Source organism: Puma concolor, chromosome A2, assembly GCF_028749965.1.
Source record: "Puma concolor isolate L17-30 chromosome A2, mPumCon1.1.hap2, whole genome shotgun sequence".
Lineage (NCBI taxonomy): Eukaryota > Metazoa > Chordata > Mammalia > Carnivora > Felidae > Puma > Puma concolor.
This window is the reverse complement of record NC_141668.1, coordinates 115,264,474-115,281,614: the sequence shown is the minus strand read 5'-3', so window position 1 is coordinate 115,281,614 and position 17,141 is coordinate 115,264,474. Positions and strand designations below refer to the sequence as shown.

The window sequence follows — 17,141 nt, the reverse complement described above, 5'->3', positions numbered from 1 at the left end:
CATTCAGCACGTATTTGGGGGGCACCTGCTGTGTTGAACACAGGTACTTATTCTGAGTGATATTTTTGAAGCTCCATAATTCATTCATTCAGTAGCCATTTAGTGAACCAGCAGACGGCCTCCATGCCCCCCCGAAGAGCTCATAGTCTAATAAGACAAGTGGGAACAAAGTGGGCACGCAAAACCAAACACGTATTAAAACATTTCAGAAGACCGTAAGTCATAAAGAGAATTAAGTAAACAAAACAGAGACTGTGATAGAAAGTTATAAGGGGCGGGATGTGGAGGCAGGTTCCCTTAGCTGCGGTGGTCAAGGAAGGTGTCCCTTGAAGTCACATGAATGATGGCAAGAATGATGGACATCTCAGGGGACCAGAGAGATTCCAGGGAAGGGGACGGGTAAGGACCTGAGGGAGGAAGAGCCTGAGGCAGGAAGAGGGCTGGTGTGAGGAAGGAATGAAGGGAAAGAGGGCAGGAGTGGTCTGTTATGTGCTTGGAAAGGACTGGGATCACCTCATCTCCTGGGCCACTGGTACACAGAGCCTCGCTTTAAGAAATTCCAATTCCAGAACAACTTCCTGTAGCTGAGCCCCAGGATGGAAAGTGTGAGGCACTTCGCCCAGGGCTGGCAGTGACCTTCAATAAATGGAAGCTCTTATTATTATAACCAGAGTGAGGCATCAGGGGTGAGGTCTTCTCTTTAAAAGCTCCAGAGTGCGGACCATCTTTGTGTAAAGGGAGGGCTACCTGCACCATCGCAGGGTTACCACTGGAGCCTGTCTGGGGTTATCTTGATATTAGGAAATGGCCCCACTCTCAGGCCAGACACCCAAGAGTCACACTGACGCCTGTCTTTCCCTCAGACCCTACCCCATCCCTCCCCTCAGCTCTGCCTTCAATCAGTCCATCAGCAAGTTTGGTCAGCCCCATCTGCAGCCTCCCCCACTGCTGCCAAGGCTAAGCCACCACCCCTCTTACCCATCCGTCTGTTCTCCCTTCTCCTGCCCTGGCATCCCGCATTCCTCCCCACCCCTGCCCCCGTGGGGCTGGAGGGAGGGGATCCTGTGGGTTTCCCCGCTTTCAGCCTTTCAGTGCATCCTGATGCACCTGAGAAAATTCTACTCTCTACCAGATCCTCTCCCCAGACCCTCCCCTTCCCTGAGCCTGAGGCAACAGCCTCTGTGGGTTCTTTCTGTTCATTAGCCATCCCAACAAGCTTGCTCCCCTCCCAGAACTTTGTGTTTGCCGTTCCCTCTGCCCAGATTACTCTTCCATGGCTGGCTCCTGGCCATTCAGGCCCTGCTGCTCTGCACCTCCCCAGGGTGGCCTCCCTTGACCACCCCAGCTAAAGTGGGCCCTCTCTCTTCCCTCCCAGCCATCCCCCAAATGCCATCACAGTGTCTTCATTTACTTTCCTCATAGTGCCCACCACTGTCTGCAATGGTCTGTTTTATTCATTTGTGAAATGGGTGTAGTCCCCTTCCATAGCTCCTGGAGGGCAGGCTGTTGCCTCTGTCCCAGCATGGTGCCTGGCACTTGATAGGGGTCTAAGACGTATCTGTGTAGAGAATGAGTCAGGAACGTAGGAACTGTAGACGGTTCCGTCATAGGCATCCTCTAGGTGGGTCATGCCTAGAATGGGATACACATGCTCTGTTGGCATGAAGTTCTATGTAAATAGGACTTCTATTTACAATTACTTTTTTTTAAATTTTTTTTTCCAACGTTTTTATTTATTTTTGGGACAGAGAGAGACAGAGCATGAATGGGGGAGGGGCAGAGAGAGAGGGAGACACAGAATCGGAAACAGGCTCCAGGCTCCGAGCCATCAGCCCAGAGCCTGACGCGGGGCTCGAACTCACGGACCGCGAGATCGTGACCTGGCTGAAGTCGGACGCTTAACCAACTGCGCCACCCAGGCGCCCCTACAATTACTTTTTAAAGATTTTGTTTCTAATAGAACACATACATACATACCAGAGAGTATATATAACATGTACAAGCAGTTGGGTGGGGGTTTTTTAATTAAAAAAAAAAAACTTTTTTAATGTTTATTTATTTTTGAGAGAGAGAGAGGGAAGGGAAGGGGCAGAGAGAGAGGGAGACACAGAATCCAAAGCAGGCTCCAGGCTCCAAGCTGTCAGCACAGAGCCTGACACGGGGCTTGAACCCACAGACCATGAAATCATGACCTGAGCTGAAGTTGGATGCTTAATTGACGGAGCCACCCAGGCGCCCCGTTTTTTAAATGAATGTCTGTGTATGGACAACCTTTCAGTGCCAACTGCTGCCTGAAACTTTACAGTTACCATTCCCTGGCTTGACTTTGCAGTTTTACCACATAGAGATGATTCCTAGACAATATTAGGTTGTATTTTGCATGATTTTAAATTTCATCTCAATTGAACCCAACCATAAATACAAGGGCAACTTCTTTTGTGCACATTATGTTTGTGACATACATCGTCTTTGTGTGTGTATATCTTAAAAGGAAATCAAGCCTCACTGATATTGTATATATATATTACAAAAGTGACGATAGGGAATAAAAAAATGAATAAATGTGGGTTGGGGGTGCAGTGTCAAAAAGTTGGGACCCTTGCTGGGAGCAGTGGGAGGCGGTGGCCAGGGCCAGACACGCTGGGAGGGCTTGCAAGCCGTGCCCTCCACCTTGCTGGCCTAACACTCCTTCTTTCTATGTCCCCTATTCCAGTGGCTTCTCCTCGGTGGTAGCTCTGGGCGCGAGCATCATCTGTAACAAGATCCCAGGCCTGGCTCCCAGACAGCGGGCGATCTGCCAGAGCCGTCCCGACGCCATCATCGTCATAGGAGAAGGCTCACAAATGGGCCTGGACGAGTGTCAGTTTCAGTTCCGCAATGGCCGCTGGAACTGCTCTGCACTGGGAGAGCGCACCGTCTTCGGGAAGGAGCTCAAAGTGGGTATGTGCTCACCCAGACACCTCAGGCAAGGTCTCACAGGCTGTGGGAGACCACAATACCCCCGGGAGCCCTCTAGGACCCTCTCACCTGCCCCGTGTGGGAATGCTCCCTAATATGGGATCATGACTTGAATTCAGATCTCCTCGTGAGGGTTGGCTTCCTAATTTGAATCCAGATCCCCCCAATCATTTATGGCAAAGTTGAAAAACAGCAACCAGTGGCCTGAATGCTAACTGACTGATATAGCACTCTGCTGTTTCGTTAAATTGAAGACCAATTAAAAAAAAAAAAACTGTTTCGCCTAGAAATATGAATTTCTGTCTTCTTTTAAAAAATCAGCAGATCTGATGACTTATACATGTGTGTACATAGTTATAATGGGGTCAGACTGAGAATGCAGCTTCTTCAAGTGGAGCCGGGGCAGGCCAGTCACTGCCACGGTCCCTACCACTCCCTATTACCACCCAGTCCCCTTATGTGACCCACCAGGCCACTGTGGGCATTTGCATTGGTAACCTGCGATTTGTGGGGATTGTGGGTTGCTTGGACATGCACACACGGGCGTGCACGTGCACCTGCACACATATACACACAGACACGCACAAAGCGTCAGGCCACACATTTGGTTTTCAAAGCAACTGTGACAAAAACCTGGTGGAAAGGGGTTTGGTCATAGCACTTGTGGAAAATGTCATGGTGTGTGTCTTGCTTGGGGGCCAGGAATTCTGCAGGCTCGCTGCTAAGCTGTGAACTTCCCTGAAAATAAGTCAGCCTCAAGTGTCTTTGGGCTGGAGTGGTTGAGCCGGACTGCCGGGCTGCTCTAAAGGCACCCCTGAGTTTTCTCTCTCTCCCTCAGCCCCAACACCAGCAAATTCAGTGGACACTGATGAGATCCATCCAAAATCCAGCCATTTTTCTGTGTCCTGACATCCTCCCTCTCAGGTCACGAAGCTGGGCTCCCCGGCACCCACATCATCCTGTTGCCCCTGACTATCCTGCAGACCTTCCTGCAGGCAGGGTCCTCCTCTGTAAATGAAAATCAGATCACATCATTTCTCTGCTCAACACTCCATGGAGGCTTCCTCTCGTTTCAAAACGCCCCCATCTGCCCCCATCTGCCCCCTCCCCCCTTGCCCACCCAGGCTTGTTCTGTTTCCCAAACATACCACGCTGGGTCCTATGCTGGAGCCCCAGCACCACGCATTCCTTCTGCCTCAGATGCTCTCTCACAGGCAGCACCGGGGCCCCTTTTCTCTGTGCATCTCTCCCTCCCGGCATCTGGGCCACCCGGGGCCTCCCTTGATCACAGGTGTCTAAAGTCCCCTCTCACTACGAAGCTGCAGCCCATTGGCCAAGCACTCGGCACCGTCTGAATCATTCCTCACCCACTGAGATCGCCGGCTCCATGAGGGTTGGGGCTCCCCTGTCACATCCACCGCTGGATGTTTCCTTCCTCCTTCTTGGAAGGAAGAACAGTATCATCTTGGTCCTAAGCGGGTCTTGTGTCACAATCTTCTGTAGGCCCTTGCTTACTCACACCTGAGAGGGAAAGAGCTCAGCATCATGGTGAGGTTGGCAGGGGGGCATATCAGCCCCCTCTTGCAGTGCCTCTCTCCACCTGTGTGCCCTTCTGACATCTTCATGGTTAGACTTTTGCCTTGCAACACTTGCCCTTCCTTCTCCCTCTTCCCTACCTCAGGGCTGACTTTTCAGGCGGAGAATTAAGGCCCAGAGAGAGTGTGGGCTGCCCCCTGCTCACACGAAATTGGGACTCCGATTCAGGTCGCTGAAATCCCCGTCTTGTTGGCATCTGTGGTTTTTTCTGCCGTCTCCTGCTCACATCTCCAGCCCCCTGTTCCTGGGAACCAAGCCTGGGCTCCGGCATTATTTTAAACTCGCGTTTCGCTGACATATGAGATGCTACAGATGAGGAAACAGGCTCAGAAGGGACTTGTCCAAGGCCAACAAAAGTGAAGGACACGGTCTCCTGGGACTGGGTTTATGCCAGCACAGCCTGTAGCCTTGGAATAGCCAGCCCTTAGCCTGCCATTATAGTAGTGCCTGCTGGGGTGCATTGGAGGGCTGTGGTACACGGAGCCCCTACTGTCCAGCAGCCCCCCGCTGGCTAGAATTGTACAATTGAGGGAATTCATTGCACGTTGGGTGGTCTCAAGGAATTCAAACAATAAGAGGAGCCCAAGAAAACCCCATGATAGTATAGCAATGCTAGGGCAACAGGTTCACAGGCTTGGAAGGGGAGTGGGAGCCAGGGCCAGGAGGTGTGTGGCATCCATCTCAGAAGTTTGGATTTCTAGGCGGTGGGAGCAATTGGAGAATTTTGAACAATGGCATAGCTGCCAAAGTAAGGTCATACTGTATGAAATAGCCACTATTCAATGATTTTTGGCTTGCAAAAATGGCAACATCGTATGATCCAGCCTAATAGCAATCCTGGAAGATTCATTAACGGGTGGCTATAAAATTCATTCATTTGTTATGTCATTCATTAGCTTATACACTCACCAAATTATTTATTGAGTGCCCACTATGGCTGGAGGCTGCTGTTCCAACCTGTTTGGTCAAAGAAGGCCTCTAGATTCATGAGGGAGTTGAGCTATGGCAGTTCTGGGTAATGGCATGCTAGGCAACGTGAATGGCATGTGCAAAGGCCCTGAGGCAGGAATGTGTTTGGCAGTTTGAGGAACAGTGAGGGGCCTGGTATAGCTGGAGTACAGCAACAAGGGGGAAGAGGAAGTCTCAGAGGTCAGAGAAGGAGCCAGAACCTGGACAGCGTGACATCTCTCAGGCCACATCAGGGGTTTGGGTCTTCCTCCAGTGAATGGAGGTCAAGAGAATGACAGGATCCGACTTTGAATTTAGCAGCATTGCTGTAGCTGCTGGGAACAGAATGAACCTTGGAGGTGCCACTGGGAGTTAGGAGTCTGGTCTAGTCTTCCAGACAGGAGGTGACAGTGGCTCTGGCCTGAGTGATAGCTGTGGGTATCTGCTTTGGAAGTGAGTTGCAGAGGATGGAGGGAGGCCAACGACTCAAGGGCCACTTAGAAAGGCATTACCCTGGCTGGGAAGTTGTAAGGTGGTGGCAGTGGAGGAGAGGAAAAGGAGGCCAAGATGAGACCCTCCCTTGGGTCTGAGAAGTCACGTCCCCTCTGAGCCTTGGTTTCCTCACGTATAAACATATCCTGCTTAAAGACACCAAGCAGCAAGCCTCAGATTTCATCTTTCTGGGCTCTTCATCAGTGCTCTTACCCTCATGGGGTTGCCTCTTCCTGGCAATGGCCAGCCAACAGGCTGCTTGTAGGTGAGGCATCAAGAGTGTAGTCTTTGATTTTGGGAGCTCTGGCCATCAAGACCGCACTCTGGATGGCAGGAAACGTTGTCTTTGAAGAGACTTCCCAGAAGCCTCCTGGCCTACCCCCTTCATACTTCTTCTGCTTACATCTCATTGGCCAGAACTCAGTCACATAACCACACCTAGCTGCATGGGAAGCTGGGAACTGTAGTCTTTTATTCAGAGTAGCTATGAGACCAGCTAAGGATCTGTGACTGAGGAGGAAGAGGAACGTTGATGTTGGGGTGGGCAGCCACCCCCTGGCATAGTTATCCATCCCATGCTGAGACCGGGACCAAAAGGCTCGCCTTCCACTGCCTCCTCAGTCTCCACTCTGGTCCCCAGCTCTGCATTTCTTGGCTCTGTCTCCCCTTCTGAATGTTCCAGATTTTACTGTATAGATCTCAGGAGAGGGCCAGGGATGTGAACCAGACAAAGGCCACTGGGATGCTAGAAACTGAACCCCAGTTCAAGCCACCTCAAGGTGAAAAGGGGAATTTATGTCTGCCTAAGTCACTGGAAAGTCAGGGATGGTGCTAATTTTTGAATGGCTTGAACCAGAGATGGTGTTGGCCTCTACCAACCCCACAGCTGCTTCTTGGGGAAGCAAGATAGCTGTTCAAGTGCCAGCACCGCAGCTTCCAGGTTCTAGAACTGCAAGGAAGAGCCTTAGCCTTTCTCTGGCTGCACCTACAAAAGTCCTAGGGTTCAACCTGACTGGATCAGCTAACAGGGCTTGACTTTTGGTCATGTGTCCATCCCAAACCAATCATAGTGGCCGACGACGGCAGTGATTTTGTTGGCCAGACGTGGGAGCCCCACCTAGACCGTCCCTTGGAGGAGAGGCACCGCTCACGGGTCCATCAGCCAGCTGGGGCTGCTGTAACAAAGAACCACAGGCTGGGCAGCTTAGACACAGATGCTCCTTTCTCACAGTTCTGCAGCCTGGAAGTCTAAGATCAAGGTGTCAGCAGGTTTGATTTCTTCCGAGGCCTCTCTCCTTGGCTTGCAGATGGCTGTCGTCTTACTGTGTCCTCACATGATCTTTCCCTCGTGCGCAGGCCCTTGATGTCTCTATGTCCTAATCTCCTCTGCCTACAAGGACACCTGTCAGATTGGATTAAGACCCACCATGATGGTCTCATTTTAACTTAATCACTTATTTAACGGTCATACCTCCAAATACATCTTGCCCCTTGCCATATTCTGAAATACTGGCGGTTAGAGCTGCAACATATTACTTTTGGGGAGGACATAAATCAGCCCATAACAACGAGCAAGCAGATTGTGGAATGGTTCGTGCTTTAGGGAAAGGCACAGATGGTGTGGTGGGTGCTCAGAGGTGAGACTGGACAGTGAAGGTGAGACAAGTGGACTGGACAGTGAAGATGGCCCTTGCTCTGGGTCTTCAAGGGTAGGAAGAATTTCACCAGTGAATGCGATCCCTGGCGGAGAGAACTGTGGGGCAAAGATGTGGACATTGGATTGCTAAGAGGATCTTGGACAAGGCCCTGCAGCCTCAAGATGCAGGGGGTCAGAAGTCTCGGATGAGATTGCAGGCCAGCTATTCAGGGGTCTTGAATGCCAGGGATTATTGGAATCTACAATATTGGAAGCCACAATAGTGGTTCCACATTGGTTTTATCAATTGCTACCCAGTGTGGCCCTTGGGGGCTTAAGAAGGCATTCACCTCTCCCCCTTCAGCCTTTTCCTTTTCTGAAATAATACAGTGAACCCCCCCTTGAATCCAGCACCCAACACAACATCTAGAACAAGAATGGGTAATTTACATCCACCCCTGTGAGCATCCCTGTGTGCCCCCTGCTCTCCCCACCCCCTGCTCTCCTCACCAAGCCATACGTTCTCTATCCTGAACCGTGGGTTTCCCATTCCTTGCTTGTTTGTGTCTGTTTTATCGTATTGATATAGTCCCCAGAAGTAAATTATTTGGTTTTAGTTCTATTTAATTTTATAAAGAAAAGATATCATCCTATGCGCAATCTTTTGGAATTTATTTTTTTCACTCACTAGTAATAAAACCCATCCACGTTGTTCCTTTAGCTGTTGCTGATTCGTTTTAGCTGGGGTAATAGACTCTAATCTATGCTCCTGTGCTTTTGGTTGTGGGACATCTGGGTTGCCTCTAAGCATTTATTGTCACATTGCCACCACATGCCTCCCTGTTCACATCTCCCGGGGCCCATGTGCATGTGTTTCTCTTGGGTGTATACAGAGGAATGGAATTGCTAGTCACAGGTATGAATGTCAACCTGATTTCCACAGTGATTGTGCCAGGTGCCACTCCTGCCAGCCAGCAGTGTTGATCCACAGCCTCTGCAACACTTGGAATTATCCAGACTTCATTTTTGCCTAGGGATTGGGTATAAAATGCTTTCTCACTATCGTCTTGATTTGCATTCTCCTGAGAAGTAATTCGGGTGAACCCTCTTTCTATATTTACTGGCTCTACATGTTTACTCTTCTGTGAGTTGCCTGTTCATGCTTTTTACCCATTTTTCCATCCAGTTGTGTGTTCTTGCCTCAGGTTTCACTGTCGTGGTAGTAGTACTGAGTCATGGTGCAGGGGAGTGAGGCTGGATCAGATAGCACCCCAGGCTATGGTGGCTCATGTGGGGTTCACTCTTTTGTCTTTTCATTGAGGATCCGTGAGGGCCAGGCACCGCGATAGCCCTTCCTCATGTATGGCCTCATCTGCCCCCCGACAGGAGGTCTGTCTACCTTCATCTCAGGCTCTGAGTGAGGCGGAGGCTGACCAAAGTCACATGGCTGTTTTGTGGCAGAGCTGAGATGGGTAGTGAGTTCCCTGATGCTGGGATATTCTTCTCCTTGTGTGAGCCTGCCAGATTTGAGATTTTCGAAGATGCCACGTATTTGAGAACCTTGTCTTGCTGGGCCATATGGCAACCAAGTGAGCACTGGGATCAAAGTCACATGGCCAGGTTTCCATTCCAGCCCCACCACTACCTTGCTGAGGACTCTGAGAGAGTACCTCACCTCTCCTATCTCAGTCTTCCCATCTGTAGAATGAGGGAGTCACGTGGCAACGTTGTGCAGGATTTAAAATCCTGGCACCTGTAAATTAGGGCCATCAGAAGGTATCCCTTTGTCCCTCCCAGGAGGCTCACATGCCCATCTCAGACAAAGATGAGCTCAACGAATTGGGGATGCATGCACTGGGTTTTTTTCTTGGTGCAACAGAGTGAGGAGATACAGAGAATAGGGAGAGGCTACCGGTGCAATTGCTAATCTAAGCTCGCCATTTTGACTCTACCTGTGAATTGTGTCTGCCAGTCTGTCCACCTCTCACCAGCTCCACCACCACCTCCTGGTTCAAAACCTCCATCTTTAGAGACTTGTTGCCCAGATAGCTACGTCAGCCTCCTCATGTACCCCTGCCTCCCCAGCTGCACAGCCATCCGGCATAGCATCTTCTCAGCATTGCTCTGATCATGGCAGCCACCCCCCCCCCCCCCCCCGCCCAATGTGCAAAACCCTGTAGTGGTTTACTGTTCCTCCAGGAATAAAATACCAACAGGCCCCCTGGTTCTTTACAGACCCCTGTGACCTGCACCCAGACCCCCTCTCCCCTCCATCTCCAGCCCCTCTGCCTTTCTTTCCACCCTCAAGCATACCAAAGCCCTTCTCACCTCAACGCCTTTGCCCTGCCTTGTCCCCTCTGCTGGGATGCTCTTTTGTCCTTCCATTGAGGACACCCATGGGTAGCGTCGACCACCTGTCCCTATCTGCCCCTTACCTCGCCAGATTTTTCGTATCACTTCACTACTCCAGGGCATATTCCCTATTTGCTCATTTGTGCAGCACTGTATAACAGTTCAGCCCCTAGACTGTCCGCTTGGTTCTTTTCCTGGCTTCCCCATTTACTAGCTGTGGACCTTGACCACACGGCAGTGATAATAGTGTCTGCTCCATAGGTTGTGTCCCATGGGCTGAGATCATTTAGTCCCCACGAAGCATTCAGAACTGCGCCTGGCACATAGGATGTGCTCCGGAAATCATAGTTGTGATGTTGCTATCATCTCTCTCTTGGGCCAGAAGGCAGCTCTGTGAGGAAGCAGACGGAGGCCTCTGACATGGCGCCTGGTACATGGAGGGCATGGTGACCACAGACGGGCACCAGAGGATGTGGGGACCTCCCTGGGTACTGGTGCAGACACCCGCCCTCAGCTCCCTCTGGAGCAGGAGGCAGAGGAGAAGGGTGAAAGGGAGCAGCTGCCAAGAGATGGCAGGTAACCTGCTTGCTCCAGCATCATGCAGGTCTCCACCCAAATGCCACCTCTTCCAGGAGGCCTTCCTGGACTGTCCAGCCTGAGATTGGTCAATCTGTTCTGATGTCTTTACAGCACTTACCACCTTCAGAAGGGACATTGCTTACTTTTGCAAAGATGTGTCCAATATCAATCTTCTCCCTGACTGTGGGGGTGTCCATGGAACCCAGGCCTGTCAAGCATCTTCTCCTGGGATGCCCCACCCAGGGCCTGGCACACAGTAGGTGCTCAGAGCACACATGAAGAAACACATGACCCCGGAGCTCCTCTCTATCCTATGTGCCAGCAGCTGCTCTGAGCCCTTGAGGACAAGGCCCAGGTCTTATTTACCTTCTGACTCCCAGGTCGGTGGTACCTTGCACACAGGAAGCACTCTGTTCCCTCTGTTGTGTGAGTGGATGCTTTTCATTCTGACCTCAATACGAGGCTGAACATTCATTCCCGCCCATTTCATTTTAATCCGTTTTAGCCTGGCATTCTGTTGGCTCTCCCTTCCACCTTTGCATTGGCTTCAAATGGGGTAAACATGCTAATTAGGTCAAGGCCTAGGGAAGACCCCTTCCCCATGGCATGATTCAAAAAGACGCGTTCCCAGGATCTGTTCAGCAGAATGATACTGTCCACCCGCTCCCTTCCTCCACCAGCATCTCTGGAGAAACATAGGAGGGCTCCCTGGATGACAAACTGGGGAGCTCCCTACTTGGGGGAGCCAGAATGCCCACCAGCGTATTAAAGGCCCTGAAAAGTCTTACAGACAAGAGAGCAGCTTGAGCAGACTTTTCCTGGAGGACCCACTCATCTCTGACCTTGGACTCACTGACCATCTGGTAGAATGCTCTGCAGAGGCACCCCCTGCCCCCCACCCCACAAGAAACACCACTCATATATATATATACATATATGTGTGTGTGTGCGCGTGCACGTATATGCATATATACGTATATCCCATTTATATATCACATTTTATGTATATATCATAAAATACACACACACACACACACACACACACATATATGACGTTTTCTTTGTCCATTCATCTATTGATGGACCCTGAAGTTGTTTCCACATCTTGGCTATTGTAAGGAATGCTGCAGTGAACACAGGGTGCAGGTATCTTTCCAAGAGAGTGATTTTGTTTCCTTTGGATATGTATCCAGAAGTGGGATTGCTGGATCATATGATCATTCTATTTTTAATTTTTTGAGGAACCTCCATACTCTTTTCCATAGTGGCTACACCAATTTACGTTCCCACGCATACAGTGTTTTTATTTATTTTTCCCCTAGGTGCTTTTGGTTGAATTTGTAGAATTTAAATGCTCATGGGATCCCACACCACAAGCTTCCCCTGCCCCACCGTGTGTCCGCCATTCATTCATTTATCGGTCCCACAGATATTTACTAGAATCTTCTGTGTGGTAGACTGATGAAATGGCTCTGCCTTCAGTGTGCTCACAGTTTGGTGGGGACAGACAGCACCATCAGAGCAGAAAATGTGCTCTGGGATCTCATAGGCGAGGAGAGGGCACCAGGCAGGTAGACTGTAGCACAGAAGGCTGCCTGCAGGGGTCATCTGTGATGGGCTGGTCCACACTAGAGGGGGGAAGGCTGTGGCAGGGGAGAACCCGTCAGGAGAGGCTTGCAGGTGTGACCCAGCCCAGAGCCAGGGGGTCCGGAGTGTGATCTGGACACCCTGGACTCTAGGGTGTGGGGGAGGGAGGGCAGAAAGAGGCTGGAGAGAGAGGTGGGCATGAATCAGTCCACCAGTGCTTTGCCTGGGAGGGGAGCTGTCAGAAGAATTTCTTTCCCTTGTGTCAGGGGAGAGACAGGATGTGGGAAGATAATCACATTCTTAGCACATATAGAAATTTGCTCTGTCCCCAGCATTATTGTCAACAAAGAAATGGTGATTTCCCGACATGCGGGACGGCTGCATTCTTTTCCAGATACTCACGACCTCCTGTTTGGTACTCCCCCGCCGGAATTTTTCCAGGGATGGGCACAGATGACCTAGGATCCAGGCCCTGGGAGGGGAGTACCACCCTCCTGTGTCTGCACACCGGATGACTTTAATGCATTTCTAGGCTTTTGCTCCTGTGGCACTCTTTAGAGCAGGGTGACCCGCTGGGCCTAGGTTCCCTCGTCTGGGAATCCGTGCCTCACACAAATGGCTCCGTCTTTTTACCCATTTCAGGCTGTGAAAACAGCCAAAGCACATGTCTGGTGAGCTAATGACTGCTTGGAAGGATGGATTCGAAGGCCTTTCCAGTGAGTGAGAGAGACAGAAGCAAGGGGCGGGCCAGCTCCACTTTCTCTCTGCCATTTCTTAACAATGCGCCATCTTGCCTGAGCGAAAGACCTATTCTTTCCCTATTCTTGCTTAGAACGCAGCTAACAAAGGACTTTTTGTCTCCTTTGCATTTTTTTTTTTTTGCAAGCCTCAGTTCATCCTGGGTTTTAGCTCTCCTGACACTATTCTTTGAGATGAGTCTTTTGTTATAATGTTCTCTTTCCAGCTTTCATATGGTGGACAGACACACACACACACTCACATGCTTACACGCTTTTACACACACTGTCATTCACTCATTCAACTATGGAGGCTACGCAGATAAATAATCCAGCTCCCCACAATCTAGTGGGAAGAGACAGAATTCAATTCAACACCAAGTAAGGAGAGCTAAGGTGCTGGGCCACAAGCAGAAGGAGGGGCATATCAGGAAGGTCCCTCAGAGAGGGGGCACTGGAGCTGGTGAACCAACAGTGCATCTTGTAAGAGCTACTGGTTATTGATCCCTTACCAGGTGTGGATAAGGGATTGACAGATTCTGTCATGTGCTTTGGTTTTTTAACCATCCAAGCGACCTTAAGAAGGTGACTGTATTCCCAGTTTACAAAGGAGGACACTGAGGCCTTGAGAGGTCAATGAACACATCTAAGGTCCTGCCACTGGGAAGTGGAACCAGAATGTGAAACCAGATTTATCGCCTCCAGGGCCCTGCTTTGAAAACACCTGCCTCTCACCAGGCAGATGGGAAGAAGACCATGTCCAGGCTGACGGAACAGCATGCGCAAAGGCATGGAGGCAGGAAGGGGCAGATGTTGACCCTTCGTGGACGGTCAGCAGGATGCACTGGCTTTGCCCATGAGAAGAGAGACCCTGAGGTGAAACTGAGGCAGGAGAGAAGGGTGGAGACTGGGGGCCTGCACCTGCCCCTCCCCCAGTTTCCAGCTCTAAGGGCCTATTATCTTAGCCAGGCTCAGCCCAGACATGTGCTCCCAGCACCCCCAGTTCTTCCAGTTGTTCACCGAGAAGCTCTCTAGTTCCTCTGGATGGAGACAGCCAGATGTGGCATTCTGAGCCCAGAAGGGCTGTGAGCTGCCATGCCACGGGACTGGCAAAAGCAACCTTTTTCCATCTGTATATTTTCCAAATCATCATATATTTCAGCCCGTGTCACTGCAGATTGCTCACTCTCTGACCCATTGGCTTTAAATAGCAAAAGAAAAAAAAAATACAATGCACTTTGTGGTTTCCAGTAAGATACCGTAAATACACCCAGATAATATTCCGGTGCAAACCATTTACGGTGGCTGCACAGGGCGGTGGAATGGAATCTTTCGGGCAGGCTTGGTCATCAGTTTATTTCCTCTGTACCCACCGGGATCGTTATGGAGCTGGGCTGTGTGGAGGGCACCATTCGGGCTCCCCATGTTCACCTCAATGATAACACTTTCCTGAGCACCTCCTAGGGCCTGGGCTCTTTACACAGAGGGTGCACTACTCTTCATGGCAACTTGGCAGTGTCCTCCTGGTGGTTCTCGTTTCACAGATGGGAAAGTTGAGATTCGGGGAGGCAGAGCCCTTGCTCAGGGTCCCCCCAGCCGAATAAGGAGTAGAGAGGAGGAAGGATGGATAAGCTCCATCGTATCCAAGTTCTGAGCTAAAGCCAGTTACCTGGGCTTCTGGATGGAAAGTTTACCGGGAGATGTGGGTGCCCTGAGAGTTAAGGAGGATGTGGTGGAGGTGAGAGTGGGGACCCCATGCTGGGAGCCAGGAGAAGAGCCTCGTTCTAGTCCCCCTAGTCTCGCTGAGTCACTGGTGACCTTGGGCAAGTCTCCTGGACTCCATGAACCTATCATTCCAGGAGGAATTTACGTCTGCGGCTCTGGGAGTCTGTTCTCTGATTCTGAGGATGCCTCTGTGCAGGGCAGGATGGTGGAGCCAGCAGAACCTGCCACCGCCCTTGAGAGCTTCGGCTCCCCTGTGCCCTTGGCTCTCCTGCTTCTGCCAACGGCTCTTCTGTTTCAGGGCCATCACGTGGGCTCCTCACAGAGAGAGCTGCATAGCTGGCTCCTCTGAGCTCTAAAGGCACGACCCCCGGTGCACCCGGCTAGCAACACTGCCCTGTTTTATGTTCTTCAGAGTCCTCAGCTGCCACTGAATGATGTGATCGTGCTGTCTGTTCCCCTATGAAGTCAAGGCCATGTCTGAGTCTCTCTTGTCGGTATCCCCAGGCCCCAGCACATGACAGGTGCTTAAGAAATATCTGTGGAGTGATGGCACAGGGCACATGGCTTGGTCCAGGAGATTTGATGGAGGTTCTTCCTCAGCTCAGGGGTAGGAGAGACAGGTAGACTCTCCAGGCAGAGGGGGGGGTGGGTCTGTTCTTGGAGGGCGCGTGGTCAGCAATGGCCAAGCCCAGCGTGTGCTGCTCAGTGACTCCATGTGGAAGATCTGGGAAAGTGCCTGGGTCGGGGTCAGGAGGACTGAGTGGGTGTCATGACCTGGAGGCAGGAGAGTGGGTCCGACTCTGGAGCTGAGCCAAGTTTAAGTCCTGGCAGGTTGCGTCACCTCTCCAGGCCTCAGTTTCCCCATATGTAAAATGGAGATAGTAATGGTCCATACCTCATAGGGCAGTTGCCAGGATTGAGTTGATCTATATTGAGTGCTTAGGAAAGAGCCTCTCAAATAATAAGCATTTTATGACTTTGCCATGCTTATGATGAACTATGCCATTGGGCATAGGATGTCATAAACAGACACCCTAAATGCACTCTTGCAGATACCTCATAAGAGACAAACAAGGTGGCCTTCAGGAAATCACCCAAGCAGCTGAGACACGGGCTGTCCTGGGAGCCCTGAGAATGGCCAGGGTGTAGGGCATTGCCCCGGAGTGGTTGGAGATAGCATGTGACCTCGAAGTTTGCATCCCGGCTCTTCTGGGCAAGTCATTCTTCTGAGCCTCAGTTTCCTCACTGATAAATCAAGGTGTTACTCACGTGGGATGGGTGCAGGAAGAACCCACGGATGGATGCAGTGTAACATGGCCTCTCACCTTGAGAGTCTGAGATTTTAAGATTCTGGAGTCCTTTTCTACCTTCTCCCTGCCATCAAAACCGGCTCTTAGCTTAGCAAGCCATCCCACTTGAATGGGTCTTATAAATTATTTGTTGATAGGTTTTAACTGATAACCTAATGGCATCTCTTGACAGAAATAAAGGCATTTTGATAAGCATCCATGCCTTAAGCCAAAAGAATCTCTCTTAACCGTCAACGAGGAGCCAGGAAGAGAGGTGGGTGGGGCTGAGAAAGGACACTTGGGTCTAGAATCCCAGTTGTGGCCAGTTTGTAGGTGGGTGGCCTCAGTGAATCACTTTTACCTCTCAGAGTGTCGGTTTCCTCATCTGTAAAATTGTGGACAGTGACGTCTACCGATAGGGCAGTTGGGAAACACGACACAGAGAGCCAAGTATGGGTCTAGCACATAGTAGGTGCTCAACAAATGTTACTTTCAGGCCTTCTCCCTGAACCCAAAACCCCCCTCAAAAACCCCAGCTTCTGGCTAACTCTGTGCTGGTACCTTGGAGGAAGTAGGCTGAATGGGCTGAGTTCACCACTGCTCCCCACCCTCCTGTCAGACCTTCTCTGAACCTTTCAGTCGGGGTTGTTTTCCTAAGGAAGAGGTGAGCAGACTTTCCCAAATTGCCTAACCGGGAGCCTGGCAAATAAGCCCTAAATAAAAGTTGTTGGCCACCGTTTGAAGCTTTCATTCATTCATTCATTCATTCATGCAATGAAATTTACCGAGTACCTACTATGTGTCAGGCCCTGGGGACCCAATGGGGAACATGACAGAATGCTTACCTTCAAGGAAATTATATTCCAGTGGGGTGATGGGAGTGGTAGGTGTGTGAGGAACAGACAATAAGCAAATCAATCTAAAATGGCAGGAGGGCGGGGCGCCTGGGTGGCGCAGTCGGTTAGGCGTCCGACTTCAGCCAGGTCACGATCTCGCAGTCCGTGAGTTCGAGCCCCGCGTCAGGCTCTGGGCTGATGGCTCAGAGCCTGGAGCCTGTTTCCGATTCTGTGTCTCCCTCTCTCTCTGCCCCTCCCCCGTTCATGCTCTGTCTCTCTCTGTCCCAAAAATAAATAAACGTTGAAAAAAAAAATTAAAAAAAAAAAATAAAATAAAATGGCAGGAGGGCTATGTAAAAAAACTAAATGGGGGGGGAGGGGAGTTTTCTTTCTGTATCTCCCAACA

The 17,141-nt window shown here is 50.7% G+C and overlaps 1 protein-coding gene across 1 annotated transcript in view; it reads left to right on the top strand.

Moving 5' to 3' along the window:
* The window catches only part of WNT7A (Wnt family member 7A), a 64,326-nt gene that overhangs the window by 2,948 nt on the left and 44,237 nt on the right, over window positions 1–17,141 (top strand). The window contains exon 2 of the mRNA XM_086697324.1: window positions 2,714–2,940. Within this exon, the coding sequence (XP_086553450.1) occupies window positions 2,714–2,940 (227 nt within the window). The remainder of the gene's footprint in view (window positions 1–2,713; window positions 2,941–17,141) is intronic.